Source organism: Contarinia nasturtii, unplaced genomic scaffold (assembly GCF_009176525.2).
Source record: "Contarinia nasturtii isolate CC-2019 unplaced genomic scaffold, AAFC_CNas_1.1 Cnas_scaffold_1836, whole genome shotgun sequence".
Classification (NCBI taxonomy): Eukaryota; Metazoa; Arthropoda; class Insecta; order Diptera; family Cecidomyiidae; genus Contarinia; species Contarinia nasturtii.
In genome coordinates, this window is record NW_022199167.1 from 1 (window position 1) to 20,772 (window position 20,772).

At 32.7% G+C, this 20,772-nt stretch overlaps 3 protein-coding genes and 1 long non-coding RNA gene across 6 annotated transcripts; all 4 read right to left on the reverse strand.

Annotated features, from left to right (window-relative positions):
* Positions 1–32: 32 nt before the first annotated feature.
* On the reverse strand, positions 33–1,915 carry LOC116347349 (the record flags this gene model as incomplete). The annotated part of the gene is made up of 2 exons (XM_031777910.1): positions 1,015–1,915; positions 33–229 (listed from the first exon to the last, which is right to left on the reverse strand). Coding segments are annotated over exons 1-2 (970 nt in total), but the record flags the coding sequence as incomplete, so codon positions are not given.
* A 2,665-nt stretch (positions 1,916–4,580) lies between these two features.
* On the reverse strand, positions 4,581–5,504 carry LOC116347351. The gene is made up of 3 exons (XR_004201690.1): positions 5,390–5,504; positions 4,935–5,268; positions 4,581–4,842 (listed from the first exon to the last, which is right to left on the reverse strand). It is a non-coding gene; the product is annotated as an uncharacterized LOC116347351 (long non-coding RNA).
* A 146-nt stretch (positions 5,505–5,650) lies between these two features.
* On the reverse strand, positions 5,651–9,738 carry LOC116347352 (coagulation factor X-like). Its single transcript, XM_031777913.1, has 17 exons — positions 9,519–9,738; positions 9,293–9,343; positions 9,176–9,217; positions 9,025–9,112; positions 8,230–8,260; positions 8,091–8,153; positions 7,973–8,010; positions 7,818–7,916; positions 7,655–7,753; positions 7,486–7,584; positions 7,269–7,367; positions 6,901–7,041; positions 6,745–6,842; positions 6,489–6,626; positions 6,373–6,423; positions 6,102–6,282; positions 5,651–6,034 (listed from the first exon to the last, which is right to left on the reverse strand). The coding sequence occupies exons 1-17, from the start codon at positions 9,573–9,575 to the stop codon at positions 5,694–5,696; spliced, it is 1,716 nt and encodes a 571-aa protein (XP_031633773.1). The 5' UTR covers positions 9,576–9,738; the 3' UTR covers positions 5,651–5,693.
* Positions 9,739–16,650: 6,912 nt separating this feature from the next.
* On the reverse strand, positions 16,651–19,951 carry LOC116347350 (serine/threonine-protein kinase TNNI3K-like). Of its 3 annotated transcripts, XR_004201689.1 has the most exons (12): positions 19,535–19,945; positions 19,383–19,436; positions 19,159–19,281; positions 18,996–19,094; positions 18,819–18,917; positions 18,640–18,738; positions 18,472–18,570; positions 17,221–17,319; positions 17,062–17,154; positions 16,911–16,989; positions 16,754–16,836; positions 16,651–16,683 (listed from the first exon to the last, which is right to left on the reverse strand). XR_004201689.1 is itself a non-coding variant. In XM_031777912.1 (11 exons), the coding sequence occupies exons 1-10, from the start codon at positions 19,584–19,586 to the stop codon at positions 16,916–16,918; spliced, it is 891 nt and encodes a 296-aa protein (XP_031633772.1). In that variant the 5' UTR covers positions 19,587–19,951; the 3' UTR covers positions 16,693–16,836; positions 16,888–16,915. The 3 variants fall into 3 exon arrangements, 2 of the variants coding, with proteins under 2 accessions (XP_031633772.1, XP_031633771.1); XM_031777912.1 differs by lacking the exon at positions 16,651–16,683 and having other exon boundaries at positions 16,693–16,836; positions 16,888–16,989; positions 19,535–19,951; XM_031777911.1 differs by lacking the exon at positions 16,651–16,683 and having other exon boundaries at positions 16,693–16,836; positions 19,535–19,944.
* Positions 19,952–20,772: the final 821 nt, after the last annotated feature.

A 20,772-nucleotide genomic window follows, 5' to 3' on the forward strand; every position in this document is an offset into this window, starting at 1 on the left:
TGTCTTAAAAATTTGAAATGGAGTAAAATTACCTCCGATTGGTTTGAATGTCAACGAAAGCTTGGTGATATCATTACTTGGAGTTTCTTCGTTGAACTCTGATGATTCATCGGCATTTGGAATTGGCGTGACAAGATCTGGTTTTGACTTTTCTGGCACTTTGGCCTTTTGATTTTCCGAAACGTTGGCCTTTTGATCTTCTGACATTTGAGCAATTCTGTTTTGTTTACTGAAATCGAAAAATCGCAATTTTTATGAATATTTTTATAAAGAAATATCTTCCGAAAAATATTAAAAAATTTCATATTTTTTCTAATTTTATTAAGTCGATCAAAGGACCTACAAGCAATGGATTAAGTTCATAGCGGCTCTCGATTTAGAAAAGACTTTCCGGCTTTAACCGGTGCTTGTACATAAAGAAAATCAACCTGTCATATATAATTTGATACAGTGCAGTTCAACTCTTTGCTCAATTTGGTTCTGAGTCATAAAGTGAAAAAAGTACTTTCAAATCATGAATTCAACAAAAGTGTGCTATTAGAGCCAATGTAGACTGTTTGTCTTGTTTATTATCGCATTGCATCGTTCGTCTCAACCAAAAATAGCTGAATGTATATACAAAAAATCATACTTCATTGAAAGCACTAAGCAAGCATTGAAAAGCACCAATATTGCAGTGACATTATTGACATTGAGCGATGATTTATTAAATGAACGATATGAGATTCATGAAGATATTGAATTTGGTGGGAGAAAATCATGAAAAATAAATCGGGTCGTGAATTACTATACGATATCTTAAACCGTGCTTGGTTCGGCTTGGTTAAACAGTACAATCAAATCAATTTGTGGCACAAACAGTCTACTATGATAAAATCTATCTATGACTCTTGAAACAACAAAAATGGCAATCAAATATACCGTCAATCATTCACAGCCTACTTTATTTGAATGGATCTACATATTTCCGCAGCAAATACGAATTTGAACAAAAATTAACAGTAAAAAACGTACCTAATTTGCCGTTGACTTTTCCGTATTGGAGTTGATACAATCGGTTTGACTTTAGCTTTTTCATTTTCAATATGTTCTTGTGATTGATCATCCGGCTGCTGTGTGTCTGGCTCAGTTTCGGCAATTTGCTGTGGTTCATTTTCGATAATTTGGCACTGTTTTTCTTCGATCGGTTTGATTGTCTTTTGTGTTGCTTTCTTTTTGGCCAATTTCTTGATTTTCTTCTTTATTCTTCGCATGTGAAGCAATGCTCTCTTCTGATGACCATCTCGCAGCAAAATATTCCTAATCGATCCGTCCGAAATTTCCACATTTTTTTTCGGAATATCTTCGACTGGTTCACTCTTTACAGTGATTTCTTCTTCCTCCTCCTCTTCTTCATCTGTCGACACAAAAATCAAAGGCGCAGGCTGAAATTTATAGAGTACTGATTGTCTATCTGTTTGTAAAGTCGTCATAATACTGGCGTCGTCTTGCTTTGGTTCGATCGATTTTCTCGTCATTGTTGCCCGATCATCATCTTCCTCGTCTGACGATATCATAATCACATCCGCTTCAATGTGTGCATTGTCTTCGGTGAAATTGTGCAGTGTTTCACCAACTTCCGTAGCATTTTCGATTGACGATTCGACGCTATGTTGCGCAATTTCATGTTGTTCGTCCTGAATTGTGCTTGTGTTACTCATCACTGTTGGTGAGTCATCGACTTCAGACTCTGAACCGGAATAATAACAAAACTCTAAATCCGCCTCCGGCTCTTGATCAATATTCATTGTATTTTCCTTTTTTTTTTTAATCACACGTAATGCTTATTTTTTCATCGAATTTTTTCAAATTTTTTTTTCTTTATTTTTGCGAAATTCAGCACTTGACAAAGGAATTTCAGTTCCTCACGTGTTGACAGTTCACACAAATGTATCTATATTTGTATGACACATGAAAAGTGATATGAAGTTGAAATTACGTGATGTTCAGGGTTGGCACTTTTTTTGCATTACTCATCTTTATTCTGAAGAAAAAAACATTGAATTTGCAAAACAAAATTGAATTCGAACTGAAATTCGTTATTATTGATTTTTTTTGGCAAATATTAATATTTTAAAATCAGATGTTAGTGAATAGTTTTTTTTTTGATGAATTGAAAGTTGTAAAAATAGAACTATGGAAATAGCAATAAATGGAAGATCACTCATTGTGATTATTATGGAACGAAGAAAAATGAAGGAGGATCCGGGATCTTTTCAAACATCTTGACTATTTTTTAAAATTTTAACGATTTTTCCAGTTTGTTTTTTAATGCTCACATTCAAGAAGCCATTCAATGCGATTTGAATATTTCTATGAACTTGTTATTTTTTATTTCACTATCTGATCACATACTGAATTGCATTGTTGTCTTCAGCTATAGCTTTAGATAGGTAAAATTGTTGAATTGGAGCAAAACTGGAATTTTTTTCGAAAATTTCGTCAACAAAAAAGGTAAAAAAGTAAACAAGCTATTCCGCGATGAAAGAAGTCATAAGGAAACCATAGATTTATTTCCTAAAACCGCCTAAAACGATAAGAAATAAAATTCACATATCTATTGAATATATCGAGAAGAGAGTATGTTATTCAGCGCTTATGGCTGAGTAATGTCTGAATAAAAACATATTCTCCTCTCGATATTTTCAATAGATATAGTTGGCGCTGCATTCTATGCAAACTTGTTTTCCGTTGAAAGTATACGCTTATTACATAGAATGTAGCGCCAACTATACGTGAATTTTATTTTTTTATCATTTTAGGCAGTAATCTTATCGTTTCTTTGAGATATAATTCTGATTATTTAGCCAATATTATCAATTTATTGATTAAATTAATGTTCATGCGAATTTGGTTCAGAGAATATTTTTTTGGAAAAAACTGGTGTGAAGAACAAACATACTACATCTTCAATGGAATAATGTCATTCTACTGTTTTATTGATTATGAATAAAAAAAGAAAAATAGAAAGAGTGGAATTCCATGTAAAGAAAAGCCTTGAAGAAAAAAAACGTTGGTTTTGGTCAAATGTTTGTTGTGGTTAATTCCATAGTTCTTGTTCATGTTAATAACAAAAATATGAGTCATTTCAGGCTCGAATCGACTTAAAAGGAAATTTGTTGATTTTAATTGAGAGACTTCTTTTCTTTTCGTATCTACTTCATTATGAACTCATTTTAATTATTCACATTTCGGCAATCATAAGTTTGAACAATTTACATACGATCTTAAAAAAAAACTTAATTTTGTTCTTGAAATAAAGTTACTCAAAGGAAATGGGCCTAAAACCAATTATTGCTTGAACCATTTTCGATAAATATATTATTTAATTATTTTTAAATAAATAGAAAGAAAAAAAATGACCGATGCTACAATGTCCGTTTAACACTTCATTAATGCTAGCAAATACGCCCTCAAGACAAATACATATTAGTTATGAAGGAGATTTTTTTCAAAAATTGATGATTATACTTTCGTGTCATTTCCTCAGCAGCAAAAAAAATATTTTCAAATTGGTTTTTCCTGGAAATATGAAAAATGACGAAAAATGGATTTTTATTGTGAAAATCTAAATGTACGTATGCAAGATAACAAAAGCGATCCGATTTGACAGCCGTTCGGGGTGAAGTTGACGCGTTCTGTGCAGGGTTGCCTGCTTTGACTGCTTGACATTCATATTGCCCGCGATACATTGCAATAAATAAACATTTTTACATTCTGGTTTGAAGCTTTCAACTGTCAAATGTTGTTTTATTCGCTTTAATGAATTGATCGTCTTTGAATGACGCGAAATATTCACTTTTTATACAATTAAAATTCCATGATCCATTTCAAATCAGTTTTTATTAAATTATATTTTGAAATTGATATAAAAAATACCTTTCTCACACTAGGTGTGTGGAAAAATAAGAACAATAAAATTCCATTAAAAAAAATAAAAATTGCTTATCATTCGATTTGGTTGACACTAAATCACAGCTTCAATTTTCTACATATGATTTGGCTCCGAAATTCCTTCCATAAATTATCAGCGATCCATTCGTCGCATGAATTTTTGAATTAATTCAAACGATCGACTAGGATTCGATAACTGCGATAAAATCTCTTCTATTTTGTTGTCCGTTTTCTTCATTTTTTGATGACGAATGTACTTCAATCAAGCGTATTTGTAGAGAACTCATAGATAATTTGTGCCCAGACGGTGACTCTGCAAATGAGAACCATGAGCAGATGAAAAGAAGTCTTTAAACATATGGAATATGGCATATAAAACCTTGAATTTTTCTATTTAATGACCTTTGATCTCGGTAATTTCCATTACTTCTTCCTGTCAGTGATTCGTTAATTGCTATTGACACTAAGACTTACTTAGAGTAATGTGCTAGCCAGCATTTGCTGGCTAGCAGTGCTAGTGCGATACGCTCGACGCATGGAAGACGCGTGTCTATGTGAAAGAAGCATTCTATATGAAGCGCTATGTACGCTCGTATTTCGATTTATTTTATCTGCTGTACTTCTGTTATGTTCATGATTTTTTTTAAAATGAAAACAGCAATAAAAATAAATCTTGGAATTGAAAGTAAAATCATTTAAAAAAAATCATGAACATAACAGAAGTACAGCGGATAAAATAAATTGAAATACGAGCGTACATAGTGCTTCATATAGAATGCTTCTTTCACATAGACACGCGTCTCTCATGCGTCGAGCGTATCGCACTAGCACTGCTAGCCAGCAAATTCTGGCTAGCACATTACTCTAAGTAAGTCTTAGTGGCAATAGCAATTAACGAATCACTGCTTCCTGTTCAAAAAAAAAAAAATAAATCCTATTAGAAAATCTTATTTCAATTTTAAATAAAAAATTTCAAGCAAAATATATATTACAACGCTTACTTTACATTTTTCGACCTATCTCTTATGTTATAGCAGCATTCAAACTGATTTCCAGCGTTTCGAAAATAAAAAATATCCATACCTATTTTCCTCATTGTTGATGATTTTGTACCAAATTTCAAATGGTGATATGATTTTCATTCTCCTGTTGACTCCAAATTAAAATTAATTAGCGCTTCTTCATAAAAGAATGCCAGTTCCAATTTCACCCCTAGCTCTGCATAAACAATTGTTTTCTCCATGGTTCTTTTTTAGTTGAATTTCGGTAGAAGTAGCTTTTTCTTAAGTAGAATAAGGTCAGTTACCAACTAATACGACCGGCAAAATGCAATAGCTGGATAAAAGAAGACTTTTCGTTTAAAACGACTTGTTTGTATACTGAAATTCCAATACTGGAGAAATGAAACTGGTGATTATTGTCACCGAATTTATTCCAATTAAATTCGTTTACTCACTCTGGTATTATTTGCATGCCAAAAATATCTTTTTCCACCTATAATCTCTCCGACAAAGCAAAAAAAAAACATCCAATTGATTCTATAATAACAAAATTTAGTTTTTACGTTGACATAAGTGATGTTGATTTTGACATTTCATCTGTCATTCTATTCCAATCACTGGAATTATTATTAAAAGGGGAAATTAATACACTGGAAAGAGGAGAATGAACTGTTCCATTGACAATACTGTCATTTAAAAATTTAAATCGCCTTTATTACGTCCAAAAAAATATAAAAACTAACAATATTTCAATGAAAGTTATGCATTTAACCAAACATATGACTCGATCCACTCTAAATAGTGAGAGACTCTTGTATAAACGCCCGGTAGTGCTGTGCCACAACTAATGCCAAATGACACGATGCCCACAACCGTTGATATGGTTGAATTTGATGGAAAGACCTGAAGTGGCCCCCCGCTGTCACCCTGGCAACTATCATTTCGGGCACTTGGATCAAACGCACAATAATGACCGACCGTAAGGTTCTTAAAGCTCGAATAAATTGGCCGTTGATTATGATTCATAATCATGGTGCTGCATTCGGAGAGGGGCATTGACATTAATTGCGTTTTCAGTAGAGTTGACGCCTTTTTGGTTCCTTTGAAAATTAAGTAAAAAGATTAAAAAGACTGATTCCAATTCAATTAATTTGTTGAAACACTTACGTATTGAAGATGTTGTACCCCAGCCGGTCACAAACAGTTTGACATCCGGATGCATGTCATGTGTGTCGGTTTGTAAACATGCCGGAATTACGTGTCTGGTGAAGTCAATTTTCTCCACACGAATCAACGCCAGGTCAGATGATTTGGTTCGTGGTGAATAATCGGGATGTGATATCACCTCCTTAATAAAAGATGCATTTCAAATATTTGAAAATGTTTTTCAAATTATTTACCTCAATAAGTTGATCGACATTTGAAATTTATTATTTACCTCAATAAGTCGATCGACAGCCTCAAGTCCATCGTCTTCAGTCAGTTTTAACTGTTTTAAAGCAGTTTTTCCATCAAATTTCTGGCCATTTTTAAATTATTTTGTATTTTACTCACCTTTCCAAATCGAACCAACACCAGTTTCAATGACGCTTTCACGCAATGTGCTGCTGTCAACACAAATCTGTCCGAGATAAGCGTGCCACCACAATTGAATTCGACCTTGAGTTTTGAGTTCAAATGACCCAATGCAGCCTGTTTTACAAAAGAAATATGCACATGATGTGATAGCAGTTTTGATTGATGATCAGAGCTATTATAGGTTGTGCTGCTCTTTCAGGCACTTGAAATTTTATATATTGAATATAGTTACCATCCATGGGAATTCGTCGGCTTTCGCTTCTTCACCACCCAAAATGCGAGGTTCCAAAATCGGTATACGTTGTGCAAATTTCACATATGAATCGCAAGCTATAAAAAAATGAAACGTAAGTGTTTTTTTTTTTATCTTGATTTTTGTTGAAGTTACCATTTTTTAAGGCTTCATGCGGAGCAGGTACAATGACTGGAGATTCTGTTGGAACGGCGGTTGAGTTAATTTCATTAACAGACGATTCATCGTGAATTTCATCACCAAATCTATTTAAAACTTCAATGACCTTTCTTTGACCTGAAAATCATACAAATACATTGAAAATACATGCCGTTACACAACGAAAAGTGCATGATGAATAGATGAAGAAGGTGATAATGAAGAAGATGAAAAAGAAAGTGGAAGGAATAGAAAGAACGACAAAAAATTAATAATAGACAATACAATAAAAGGAAGGAGAGTAATAACAGCAGCAAATGTTTAGAAAGAAAACAAAAAGAAGAAAAAAAAGAAGACATAATTACCATTTTCCACAGCTACTTCCAACGGCGTTTTTCCCTCGTGGTTACGAACATTTATATTGGCACCATACGTTCGTAACAAATCGGCAATTTTTCTGTTACCTAAAAAACGTTTTTTTACAGTCTTTAGTTTCTTATCGTTAACTTTTCATTCTGGGCACAATGAAAGAGGGGCCAAATGCATATTTTGCATCTGAACTTTATTCAATATAATGATTACCTCTCCTTGCAGCCAAATGAAGACCGGTTTCACCATGAAAATTTTGACAGTTAACAATTGCACCGTTTTTTAACAATGTTTCAACGACTCGTCTATGGCCTAAAAAGTGTAAATTTCAATTTTTAATGGTTTTCGATTTTCAGTTTTCCTTCAATAAGATTGAAATTACCAAAATATACTGCAGTCGTTAAACTGGTGTCACCGTTAGCGTTTCTATGATTAACATTCGCTCCATTCGATATCAATAGATCCACAGCATCTACGTCACCTGAGAGAAATCATGGTTATTCATTCAATGTTTTACCACTTTTAATTTTAATAAATTTCTTTACCACTGTGCGCAGCGGCGATTAATGGACTTTCGTTATTTGCGTTTACATAATTAACATTGGCTCCTCGTCGAATGTATTTCCATATTCTGATTTCTGAACCTAACAAAAGAACACCATTTTCAAAAAAAAATCTAGTAATTTAAAATAAAGCTTACCTTCGGCTGCCGCATCGAATAAATCTTCGTCGAGACTGCTTTTAAGGAAAACAACGCGGAAATTCATTATTCGATTAAAAATCATCAAAAAGATTTTCCAAAATTCTCAAATTCTCACCTTAACTTCGTTACATGATGAATGCGGCGAAAATGACAGAAGTAAAGACAGCGTCGTTGGCGACTGCACCACATCAAGGAAGAACGAAAAAAAGTGTAAAAACATACATGAATTGATGACTAATGAATTAATAACTTACTGAATAAGTGCGCTATCGTTGGAAACGGGATCTGAAAGTTTGAAATCGAATTGATTTGAATTTTGGACAAAAAAACATCGAAAAATGCTTACTTGACGAAACAGCAGAAAATACAAAAGAACTAAGCAATAAAATTGGAACATTGATCGACACCATTTTTAGTGCCGAAATTGAATTTTTCAAATTGAGACTGAGAAAAAGAGTAATTTTTGAACAAATACCGAAAATTTTACGTTAAAAATGAAAAATATTGCACTGAACTGGTGAAAGTCAGATGTTAAATTAAGCAAGAATGTCTCTTTGTTGAGTGTAGCAAACAGAAGTATTGAAGAGATGTCACATTTACCTGTTAGGTTTATAAGTGCATCGAAGCAGACAAGAAAAGGTCATTATATTTTATGGTGGTGTTTTAAAAGTAGGGCGACAAAGTTAAAGCGAGAAAGAGAATTGAAATAGAAGAAAAGGATTTTATAAAGAGACAGAAAATGTTAAAAGTGAAAAAACATTTAACAAACATTGTCTGACTCACCATGCAACCTCTTAATAGTTAAGTGAAACAATATTTTCCGATTTTTTTTTTTTAAATCCCATTACACATTCATAAATATCGATCAATTTAATCTCAGTTACAATAGATATTTAAATCCTGAGTCCATATTTTACCATCTCATTTCCATTAGTTTAATATATACGATAACGATTAGATGAATTTGATTCACTTGGTGACCCGTCAGAATCTTGATCTCTTTGAATGTTTCTGCTTCGGGGAAATATTTCTTGAATTTGTTTTCTTACGTAATGTTTTTGGATCCATATTGTCGAAATGTTGTGAATCAGCCGTTGCAACAGATGTGCCGTTTAATTTAGATTTGGCAATATTTTCCTAAAATACAGAGGTTTTTTTTCATTTTTTCATTGTGTTAATTGAAATTTTCACAAATCAAACCTCTCTGATTTCATCTTGATAATATTCACGGTAATATTCAGCCTATACAATGTTTTCATCAAATAAACGAAAGATTGTTAAATGGAATGTTCGAAATAAATGTAGGAAAATATTTACAATTTTATCAATTGCCTTCATTTTCGCAGGTCGTCCGAGGTGATTCCGTCCCTGTTTGGACAAAAAAACTAATCGTTGGTTTACTTTATCAAAAATTCAAGTGACACGACAACTAGATTTTTAAATTAGTTTCATTCTTAAATCTATTTTTGGTAACGAATCAAAGGTTTAAGAAATTTTCTCTTGATGAGAACTTTTTTTGAAGCAAATAATCTGTGCGTCATACTTGCGTTTTTACGTTGCTTTTTCTCGTTCCCGACTTTTTTCCGTATTGTCGTCTCATTATTGGTATTTACTGGTATACTTTGAATTTTTTTTATTTTGATCTGGCCTTTGGAGTAGTTCACAACTTGTTTGCTCAAATTCTCTAAACTTAATGCTCGAAATGTTGTTTTCAAAATCTAATATTGTTATTCAGTTTTTTTTGACAACAAATCAAACGAAATCTTTAATCGATTTTGATTAAAGTTAACTGGATTTTTCCCATATACTTCATAAATAGCATCAACATTCTCACTTTATGATCAAATGTTCGGTGCATTTTGTTTTTTAATAGGGTCGTGTACTCGTATTTTTGCCATAATTTTGCTTACAAAATTGTTGCTTGCATAACTTAATATTGCTAATTAAGTTTTGTTTTCTGAACATTTCATACAAGGCTTGGCCATTTTTGATCATGTTTGTTCGTTGCCCTAATTTGAAATTTTTTGTTGATTTTCATTCAAAAATGCAAATTATGGATGCAGATACATTGCGGGGAAACAATAAAATTTGAAGATGATGTGTGGTACCGCAATGTATCTACATCCATAATTTGCATTTTTGAATGAAAATCCACACAAAAATGTCAAATTATGGCAACGAAAACTCTAATTTATGGCATCGGAAAAAATACTTTCTCAAAAATGATCAAAAATGGCTACGCCTATTTCATACCCTTGCTTCGAACATTTATATGGTTACACACCTATCGGGCAATACAAGGGACACCGTGAATAAAAAGCATGTTTTTTCCTCGAAAGGCGACTTTTCATCTTCATTCCACTTGTGTTTTTCGAAGAATAGACTTCCAGCTAAATTCTTAAGATAAACGGTGTTTTAAATACTCTTTTTGTTTCAAATTCATGTTCAATCAAAAATTTATCGTATTTCTCAAACAAAAATCATATTCTTTAGTCAAAATTGTTGTTTAAAATATTTTTTCGTAATTCCTCATCGTTTAAATTCGTTTCTATTTCAAAAGCTTTGAAGTTAAGGTAGAAGGACTTTCCGCGTATCGTGTGACACGACAGTCTTTGAAAGCAAACCGATTGAATTTCATTGGAAAATTGGATAAAATTAAAGTGGTTACATGGATCCAAGGAAAGCATGGATCCAAAATATGGGTCCGGGCACCGCGAGAAAGTTTAAACCACACCACAATCGCCACAAAGTTAGTTGGGAAGGATTCGTTGCGAAGAATATCGGAAGAATGGAACACCATATGCAATCTAATACCGTGAGACCATCGACGGAAAAATATTGGTCCAGTAGATTCTTACCTGTTGACACGAATCAGAAGCAATTGGTTCAAGACAAGGGTCATTCTTTTGTACCTTCGTCTGTAGTGAACGAAACAAATAAAAACGTATCATCAAAAATACAAAAGAACCAACATAAAATTATGGATCCGACGAAGTCATGGATCCGAAATATGGGCTCGGGCACTACAAGAAAGTACCCAAAGAATTGTCTCCAGAACACACATCATGCAGTAAAATTTGAACCGACAATGCATAATAATACTGTATCGTCATCGACAGAAAATGGATCTCCATTTATATCAATTTACAGCAACCCACAGACATCAACGGTACAAGACACGGATAATTCGAGTGTCTTTCAAATACCGAAAGAGTCGCTTAAAAATATAACCACGAGGCAACCAGTGTATAAACATTTATCTAGTACGTTTGTGGTGTCCGAGACAACTAAGCTTTCATCATACGAGAGAGATAATGAATCATTCACGGTGCAAGAAGATAGACTTTCAATTGTCATCCAACACCTAATGAATACTACCACAACAGAAAATTGTTCGTCTTGTATGTGTGCATCATCAGACGCTATGGACCTGCGTACCTCAATGGTACAAGATAAGAGTCACTCGAATGTGCATCAAGAAACCCATGTTGTTGAAACTACCCATGCAACGGCCATGGAACTATCATATGATGGTGACAAAATGATTAATAACACAGGTTTTCAACCATTAAAATCGACCAAAATAATAAATTGGCTGACGGATGGGTTGAGAGATGCGGAAGAAGATGCTCAAAAAAAATTGGATGAAATGGATTTATTTATTTTTTCGAATAGTTTACCATGCAATACGCAAACCAAATGCGATCAATTCAACGAAAAATTGGAAGATTCCAAATTTAAAAATGCTACGGTAAGATTCAATATCTTTAAATATTTTGACATAATTTTAATCATTTTTCCATTGACAGATTAAAATTCTTAGTAAAAAGGCTGATGTTTACGGTTGGAATCAACTTTTGGATCCCGCCATAATGGTGAAAGAGTTGGTGCGGGTGGTAATTAATCGCATATTTCTATTGAATTTCACGTGGACTGGAAGATCATGGTCGAAACTTCAATCTAAAATATCGCTTCAGAACTACAAAAATATTCTGGACGTTATTTATAGAGTGGTTGTGAACACTCATAACGAATATTCCAGGGATGAGTTTCAAAAGCACATCAAAAAAGTTCTAACATCCGCATATCAGTGAGTATTTTATTTATTTATTTATTTGATTTTAACGTCTACTTAAAAAAGCCAACGATTCAAATACGTCAAATTTTAATACGTAATTATGTTTTTACGCTTTATTCAATATATACATTTCTATTACAGTCATTTAAAATATAAAAAAAAGCAGCAAATTGCTTACGATGTCATGGCATCAGAACCAAAGTAACAAACGTCACCGTCATCATCCACAAATGCATCTTAAGAAGACTTTGGATCTGGCAAGCCACAAATAAGACGAAATTTTCTGTACGGCTTTTTCAAGCTCCTCCCCATTAATCTTGGTATAAGCCGGTTTAACCCATCGATTACCCATGAAATCAGGCAACATAATACGTAATGAGAAAAATAAATGACAAGTTTGAATATATTTAAATAAAGAGCTTACTGTGGTTTTTTTCGTATTTTTATCATGATTTTTTCTTTATTTTTCAATGAATATCATCATGGTGTTTGATACACCATTAGAACGGTATTTATGAGTAGATTCGAATGGAAAAGTTTGCCAAGTTAATTTTTCAGAATCGAATTTGGTGTCACGAATGTGAAGAAGTCGAATTTTTTTTTAATTTATGAAAAGTTCTACCACAGATAAATCGGCAAACAGGGTGGTGACTTTTGATACACCGTTGGAAAGATATTGGATTCTACATTCTATTGATTTTACAGTTAAGAATGTATCATCAAATCCATGGATTTTCTGAAATGCTTTTGGTGATATGATCAAGGGAAAACCGAAATTTTCATCATCATTTTGAAAAGTAATTTTCTATCGAATAAAAAAAATATATAATGTTTTGATGTTTTTCATCATTAGAAAGGTAATTAAGAGTAGAATCCAACGATATGTAGAATTGTAGATATTTTTAGGCTTTTGCAAAATTCTGCACTCACATACACACAGAGCCAGAGTCAGTGTGCTTCTGTGTATTAGTGTGTTATTTGAAATAACTTATTTCGCTAGAGCCTACCGAGATACAGTCTCCTTTCTTCGAATATAAAATATAATTAAATTGTAAATATGCTACAAAATTTAGTTAGTTTATTCTGTGTAATTCACATAATTTTGTAGTTTTGTATAGCCTACTCGACTTGATGACCATAGCTGTTAATTTCTCATAGTAGTGCGCGCACACAGTTTCCTTTCCAACGCACTATGTGCGACGCACACATTGAAAATACAAGAGTCATATGTGTCCAAAAAAGGCATTCACAAATGCATACTGCAAAAAAATGATGAAAACATATAAGCTGTGAAAGCAGTACCGACACTGTGAATAAAAAGGGACGATTTTTGTAGATCTTTTCATTCTATTTATATTTTGCAAAGAAGCAATACGTCTTACGTTAAATTCTCACGATAAACAGTGTTAACGAATTTTTGAACATTTTCTCCAAGTTCAGTTTGATTTCAGTTTAGATTTTTCAGCAAAAAAAAACTTAATTTTAAATCAAAACTCTAAAGTTCTATTTTTCGCATATTTTTTTGTGTTTACGGTGTCAATTTTAGTGAAACGAATTCTGAAATTATTTCATTCCATAGCCAGATCAGATAAAATCAAATTTTTGCTGTTTTCCACCAATTTTTTCGTGCGCCATATTTACTGTTCGACAACAACTTTTTTTTAACTCAATATTTTTGTAAAATCGCAAAAAATGAAAGCTCCTTCAAAATTCGAGTTGAAAAGTCAACAGAATTACATAGATCCAAAAACAGCATGGATCCGAAATATACGCATGGGTCCCTGGACAAGAAAGTATAAAAATCGCCCGAATCGGAATACAAACCACGGTTCATCCGGTACATTTGTTTCGGCTAATACAATTCAGCAGCCATCATTGCAAGACAAGAGTCATTCATTTGTCTTTAAACAACCCAGAGTACCGAAACAACCGGTTAAAAATACCAGCACGATGCAAGCGGTTGAAAAATGTCCATCTGGTACGTTTTCAGCGGGCAATTCAAGTGAACGTTCATACGCCACACCTTCTATGGTGCCAGAGAAAAATGTGTCGAATACCTCCCAACAACAGAGTCGATGTATGAACATCAACACAACCGAAAAATGGTCATCCAGTATGTTTGCGTCAGATGATATCATATTTATGGATGTGCGCACATTAAAGGCACAAAATGATAATAATCATTTGGATGTGGCCGAAAAAAGCGATGTTGGAGATATCGATACAACGGTCATCGAAATATTATCTGATGATGATAGTTTGATTGAAGACATAACATTTGGCAACAATGGTGTTCAACCATTAGAATCGACCGAAATAATTAATTTGGATGAAACAGTAGAGGAGACTTTACTCGAACCTGTGATCAAAACGTCAACAGCTTACACATTCTCAGAGCTATCACCAGATGTCTCTGTAGGAGAAATTACAGAAATTGAAAAAAATACCATAGAAGCATCAAACACTTGTTTACGCATCGAAAAAGCGGTCAATGAATTACAGAATTTAAACTTGGCAAGCAGTAAGTAACAAAATCTCATGAATATTTTCTTTTATTCGATAATATTTTTTCACCAGAATTTTTTTACTAAATGTTATATGAACCATTCAATTTTAGAGCCAAAGAAAATGTTGCAAACAAATTCAACATTATTGCCAACGAATTTACAATTTACCGGCCAGAAAAATATGAAGAAACCACAAGCAATGCCATTAGTCAAAGAAATGCCGTCAACATCGACGGATGACATCATTTTGATGGTATGCATGCGCCAATCGGACGTTAATCGCCTTATGAAAAAAGGACAAATTAAATTAGAGAATGGACAAGTTCACTATATCGAACCAAATACCAATTGAACGACATCGATTTATTAATTACAACATCGATTAATTAGTAATGGATAAATAATGAGAAATAAAATCTATGGATGAATAAAGAGTAAGACGAATATTTCACAAAAAAATTATTGGATTTTTTAAACTCCTCAAGCGATATCACATATTTTGACTCATTCTCAAAAAAATTGGTTCTGCATCGAATTTTTTAAATTTTTATACTAGAGCATTCGTAAGTCTAACTTTTCCGCAGTGTTTCCAAATTACCGATAACGAATATTTGTTTTTCGAAAGATATTGAACATGTGCTGTGTACTCGTACTGGTAGTACCTTAGTTTTCTTAGAAATTTTTGTCCATCAACCAAAGTCGCTCAAAATCTAATGATTTCTATTCATCGCGATTTCGCGTATCATCCTGTACAGTCAGATTTTAAATAACTTTTCTGGGGGGTGAGATAATCGATGGATAAATTTTGCGTACGGCGGACAACGTACGACGTACCACGTGGAACGAACCCACAACAAACATGCTCAAAACGGCTTGATTCGGGTTCTCTGGGCTCGAAAACGTCCAGAAAACATGTTTTTGAGATGTCGTAAATTTTGATCCATTGCAATACTTTCCCCTTACACACTGGGTGTGTGCGGAAAAGTAAAAGGATGTAAATAATCTGGTGTCGGTTATGATTGAAAAATGAAAAACAAGTTCAATGGTCATCATTCGCAAATACATTTTTTCTACCCCAAAAATGATAAGACGCAAGCGAAACATTCCAATCAATATTATTTTTGATGGAACACAAAATTAATTCTTTTTCACACCGAAAAAGAAAGATCTACGAAAATACAATCCGCTGTAAATAATTAATTCCGATCTCTAATTTACCAGATCAAAGCAATGAATTGTGGCTCGAATCAAAGAGGAACATGATTAGTTAAAAATCATATATATAAAAGAGATTTTAGTTATTATTTAACAGCATATACGTTTGTAGTCATATTTTAATTAAAACTTTTAATCCTTTGAACTTTTATTTAGAACACATTTATTTTTAAAAAAATAACAAAAGACAATTATTCCATTTCTTTTCGAAGATTATGGCTCTTTATTTATTTATATATTTGCATGTTAAGATTCATAATAAATATGGCAGAGAAGTTAAAAATTTGGCGGTAAATCGGAGTCTTTATCTACACAACAAAATTAGGATTTTACTTTTCCGCACACCTAGTGTAGGAAAGGTATTGTATTAGGCCAAAAAATTAAAGTCACCCAAAACATGTTTTCTATGCATATTTAATGTAGAAAACACGATTGGAGATGATTTTGGGGCATATTAATGTGCGTCGCTGTGTGTGATGTGTCCTGTGTCCTGTGACCTGTGTCCTGTGTCCTGTGTCCTGTGGCGTGTTGCCAAAATTTGTTACCGCGATAAGTCTTCTTCCAAAAACTCAATTCAAATTCTGACTTTGCAGGATGATTTGGGACTACTAGGAGACGTGCTGATTAGTTTTTGAGCAATATCTGTTGACCGGTGTAATTTTTTTTGGTCCGAATGGAGTACCCACATTATGCATACATTTTTTAACAATTTTTCAACCATTTTGGTGACACGATGGTTTCGTGCTCAGACATGAAATTCAAAATCTGACTTTACGGGATGATTGGGCATTACAAGGAAGAGATCTGGTCAAATTTTCAACGACATTTATTGATCGGTGTAAAACTTAGACTGTGAAGAGGCACTTATGAGAAAAATGCCTTAAAATGATATTCTTTCAATTTGAACGCTGAAAGAATGTGTATTATTAATTAATTAAAATTAATAATGTCTCTTTATTTATTTTTATATAAGAATACTTATTTCACTCGGTATCTTATCATCAATGTTTTTAGCATTCATTCACATCAGCGCCATGATCAATCAATAAGTTCTTCGTTGCCTGAAAAGTGAATAATAAAATCGGTTTAAGCTTGATTATTCTAGTATCTGCCTTTGAGATGAAAGTGACTTTACATCTACTATAAGCTTTCGAACATTCTCTTCTTCGAATTTATTGTAGCAATAATTTGGAGTTTCTCCTTTTTTCCTTTCTCTAGAATATTAAATGAAACAGTTTCGATTAAAAAATGTCTCTATCAAATAATAATTTAAAATAAAACATTACCATTATCCATTTCACGTGGTATTTTATTATTTTCGTCTTTTGCATTTTCATCTGCTTTATTAGCAATCAAGACCTCTTGCACTTCTTTATTGCCTAAACAGTGAAAAGAAATTCTATATTGGAAATTCTCAATGTTTATTTTGAAATGTTTTTAATTACCAAAAAAGTAAGCAGAATGCAGAGGCGTCATCATACCTTCACCTGTAGCATTGACATTAGCTCCTTCTGTAATCAGATATTCAGCTAATTCCTTTGTACCTGAAACATTAATCAAATGATTTTAATACTTTGCCGCATTGATCATAATATTAATTATTTAAAAATAAAGAGTCTTACGGGAGTAAGACGAACTTTTCCATACGGTGGTAGTTGCGTATTTCATTAAGCAAGTTCAAAATAATATTTGTTCGAATTTTCAAGCCTTTCAAGCGGCGTAAAGTTCGAGACCAAAAAATATGTTCAAACCTTGGCATCGAAATATTCTTTAATTTAATAGCAGAAGATTTTTCACACTTTCATGATGAACTCATATGTATGACATTTGAAAGTATTCTATTCCCTAACATAACAATATAATAAAAAATATGTCTGACGTTAATTTTACCATAGAAATTATTTTTGAAACACTTTTCATAACAAAAGTCACAAAAAATTTGGATTTTTGTATGGGAGCCATGTCTGTATTCTACCTAATGGCGTTAAACTTTGCACAGGGTATTTTTTTCACAAAAAAATAACATTCGGAGGGTTTGGAGAAATTTCAACCAAAATGAAGAGTACCTCCCATACAAAATATTCGTTTTTGAGCCAAAAATTGAATATTCCGTATGACAGGTACCCCTAATTTTGATTGAAAACTCTTCAAACTTTCAGAATGTAAGGTAGCATATAGGCATGGATCCCATACAAAAATTCATTTTTTTTGTGATTTTTTCAAGGAAACTGTATTAAAAATTGACTGTATCTCAAAACTAACATCATATTCGGTTTTCTCGTGCCAAAAAACCCCCCAATACATATTTATGAGTGTTTAAGTCTACATTAAGTATGACTTTTGGACGAAAATTGGACTCTTTTTCATAGGTATCACTCCAGGCATGACATTTTTTTCCATCAACCAAATTCGCTCAAAATCTAATGATTTCTATTCCTCGGGACCCCCAATCATCCCGTAAAGTCAGATTTTGAATTAAGTTTCTACGATGAGCGCAATCTTGCTAACAAATTTTGCGTACGACGTACGACGTACAGATTAACATAAACCATGCTCAAAACGGCTTGATTCGGGTTCTCTGACCTCAGGAACGTTCAGAAAACATGTTTTTGAGATGTCGTAAATTTTGACCCATTGCAATTCTTCCCCCTTACACACTAGATGTGTGCGGAAAAGTAATAAAAATGAATAATTACCAAGAACAGCTACGAAATGTAAAGGTGTAAAATTCATTTCGTTTTTTGCATTAACGTCCGCTCCATGTGCAATTAGACTTTTACAAGTGTTCAAATTGCCTGAAATGTTGATTAAACAGACAAAGTATTTGAATTTCATTTTTATTATTCAAAAATTGGAAATTATACCATTCCAGGCAGCCATATGTAAAGGTGTTAACATTAGTTCACCATTGGCAGTTATATTCGCTCCGCGTGCAATTAAATATTCAACAATCTCGTTTGAGCCTGAAATATTGAGCGGATAAACAGTTAATAGCTTAAATCAACTAAAATCAATTCTAGTTTCTGAACATATAAGCAAATACCATAGACAGCGGCTATATCGAGTGGTATGACCTTTTCGTAGTCTTCAGCATTCACGTTCATTCCATTGGCAACTAGGATTTTGCATATTTCCAAATTATCTGAACATTAATAAATTGACACTGATTAGCTGACGTGCGCAGATAAGAAAATATTAATTCAAAATTGTGCCAAATTACCGAACATTGTTGCTATATGAAGTAGAGTTTCGTTTTTGTCGTTTACATAATTTACATCACCTCCATGTTCGATGAGAATTTTAACTATCTCCGTTTGACCTGCAAAATATATATAATTCATCTGAATAAATACTTTTCTATTCAATTCACAATTGAAAAATACTTTTAGCAACGGCCAATTGGAGTGGTGTGACCGGAGAAGGTTCAAACTCATTCACTTTTTTTTCACCAAATTCATTCACATTTGCACCATTATCGATTAGAAAGGTGACTACGTCTACTCTGCCTAGATTTAATGAACGGAAATAATTTAAATTTAAAGATCAAAAATCGTTGTGAATATATGAAATGATTCAATGAAAGGAATATTCATTGTCTTCAACTAACCTGATTTAATGGCCTTGTAAAGATATTCACTGCCATCAGTAGCGTTGATATTGTCTGAGAAAATGATTGAAAACGTTGACATAATTCATATCAGATTTGTTACTAGGGATATTAAAGTTTCACTATTTTTTTTTGTCTTCACATAAAATTACCTTGTACACTCGCGACGACGAGAAAAACGATCACAAATAAAAATTTCATCATCTTATTTGGTTGGATTAAACACTTTGTGGGATTTATTAACAAGTTAATCCAATAAATTTAATCGCGGACACTATTCTTATAATGAAAGCGGCAATCGAAATGTGAAATTACCGAAAGTATCTTCCAATTAGAATGATTACTTGTTGCGTTTAACCTCCATATTTATAGCAAAGACACAAGGTCAAATGATGGTGAATAAACATATAGTTGATACTGATTAAAAACTTCAATTTCAATATAGTGGTCTGATTTTTAAATTTATGTCAAAACAACCAATTAGATTTGACCACATTTGCTACAGCAAGCCAATTGCTTAGAAATGTTTAAAAAGTGATAAGAAATTTTACTTCTGTGTGCGGAAGAGTAAAAATCTAGGTAAAAATTAAGAATGTTGTTGGTATAACTCCTTTCAAGACGAAATTTGTATTTACCCTGAACACTTATATCAAAAACACTTAAAATGAAAGAAACGACTACAATTATAAATCTCATCACAAAATTCATCTATAAGAAAAATAAAATATTCCAATCAAATTGCATGAAAATAAAACGACTCTCACAGTGAATTGATAATAAAATGATCATTTATTCCGTTTACCATTCAAATGTATAGCCAACGTTTGAATAACATATTAAAATGATGTAAATAATTTGATTCCGGTTAAGATTAAAAATTGAAAAACAAGTTCAATGGTCATCATTCGCAAATACATTTTGTCTACCCCAAAAATGATAAGACGCAAGTGAAAAATTCCAATCATTATTATTTTTGTTTGGAAACAAAATTAATTTCATTTCACACCGAAGAAAAAGATCTACCAAAATAGAATCCGCTGTAAATAATTAATTACGATCTCTAATTTAGCAGATCAAAGCAATGAATTGTGGCTCGAATTAAGGAGCAACAGAATTATTTTCAAATCAAGTTTATAAAAGAGATCTTAGTTACACAAGTTCAGTGGCCATCATTCGCGCACACATTTTTTCTACTTCAAAAAAAAAAAAAATAATAATAAAAAGTCTTACGGGAGTAAGACGATTTTTTCCGCACTGTGGTAGTTGCATATTTTATTAAGAAAGTTCAAAATAATATTTGTTCGATTTTTCAAGCCTTTCAAGCGTCGTAAAGTTCGAAACCAAAAAATATGTTTCAACTTTGGCAACGAAATATTTTTTAATTTAATAG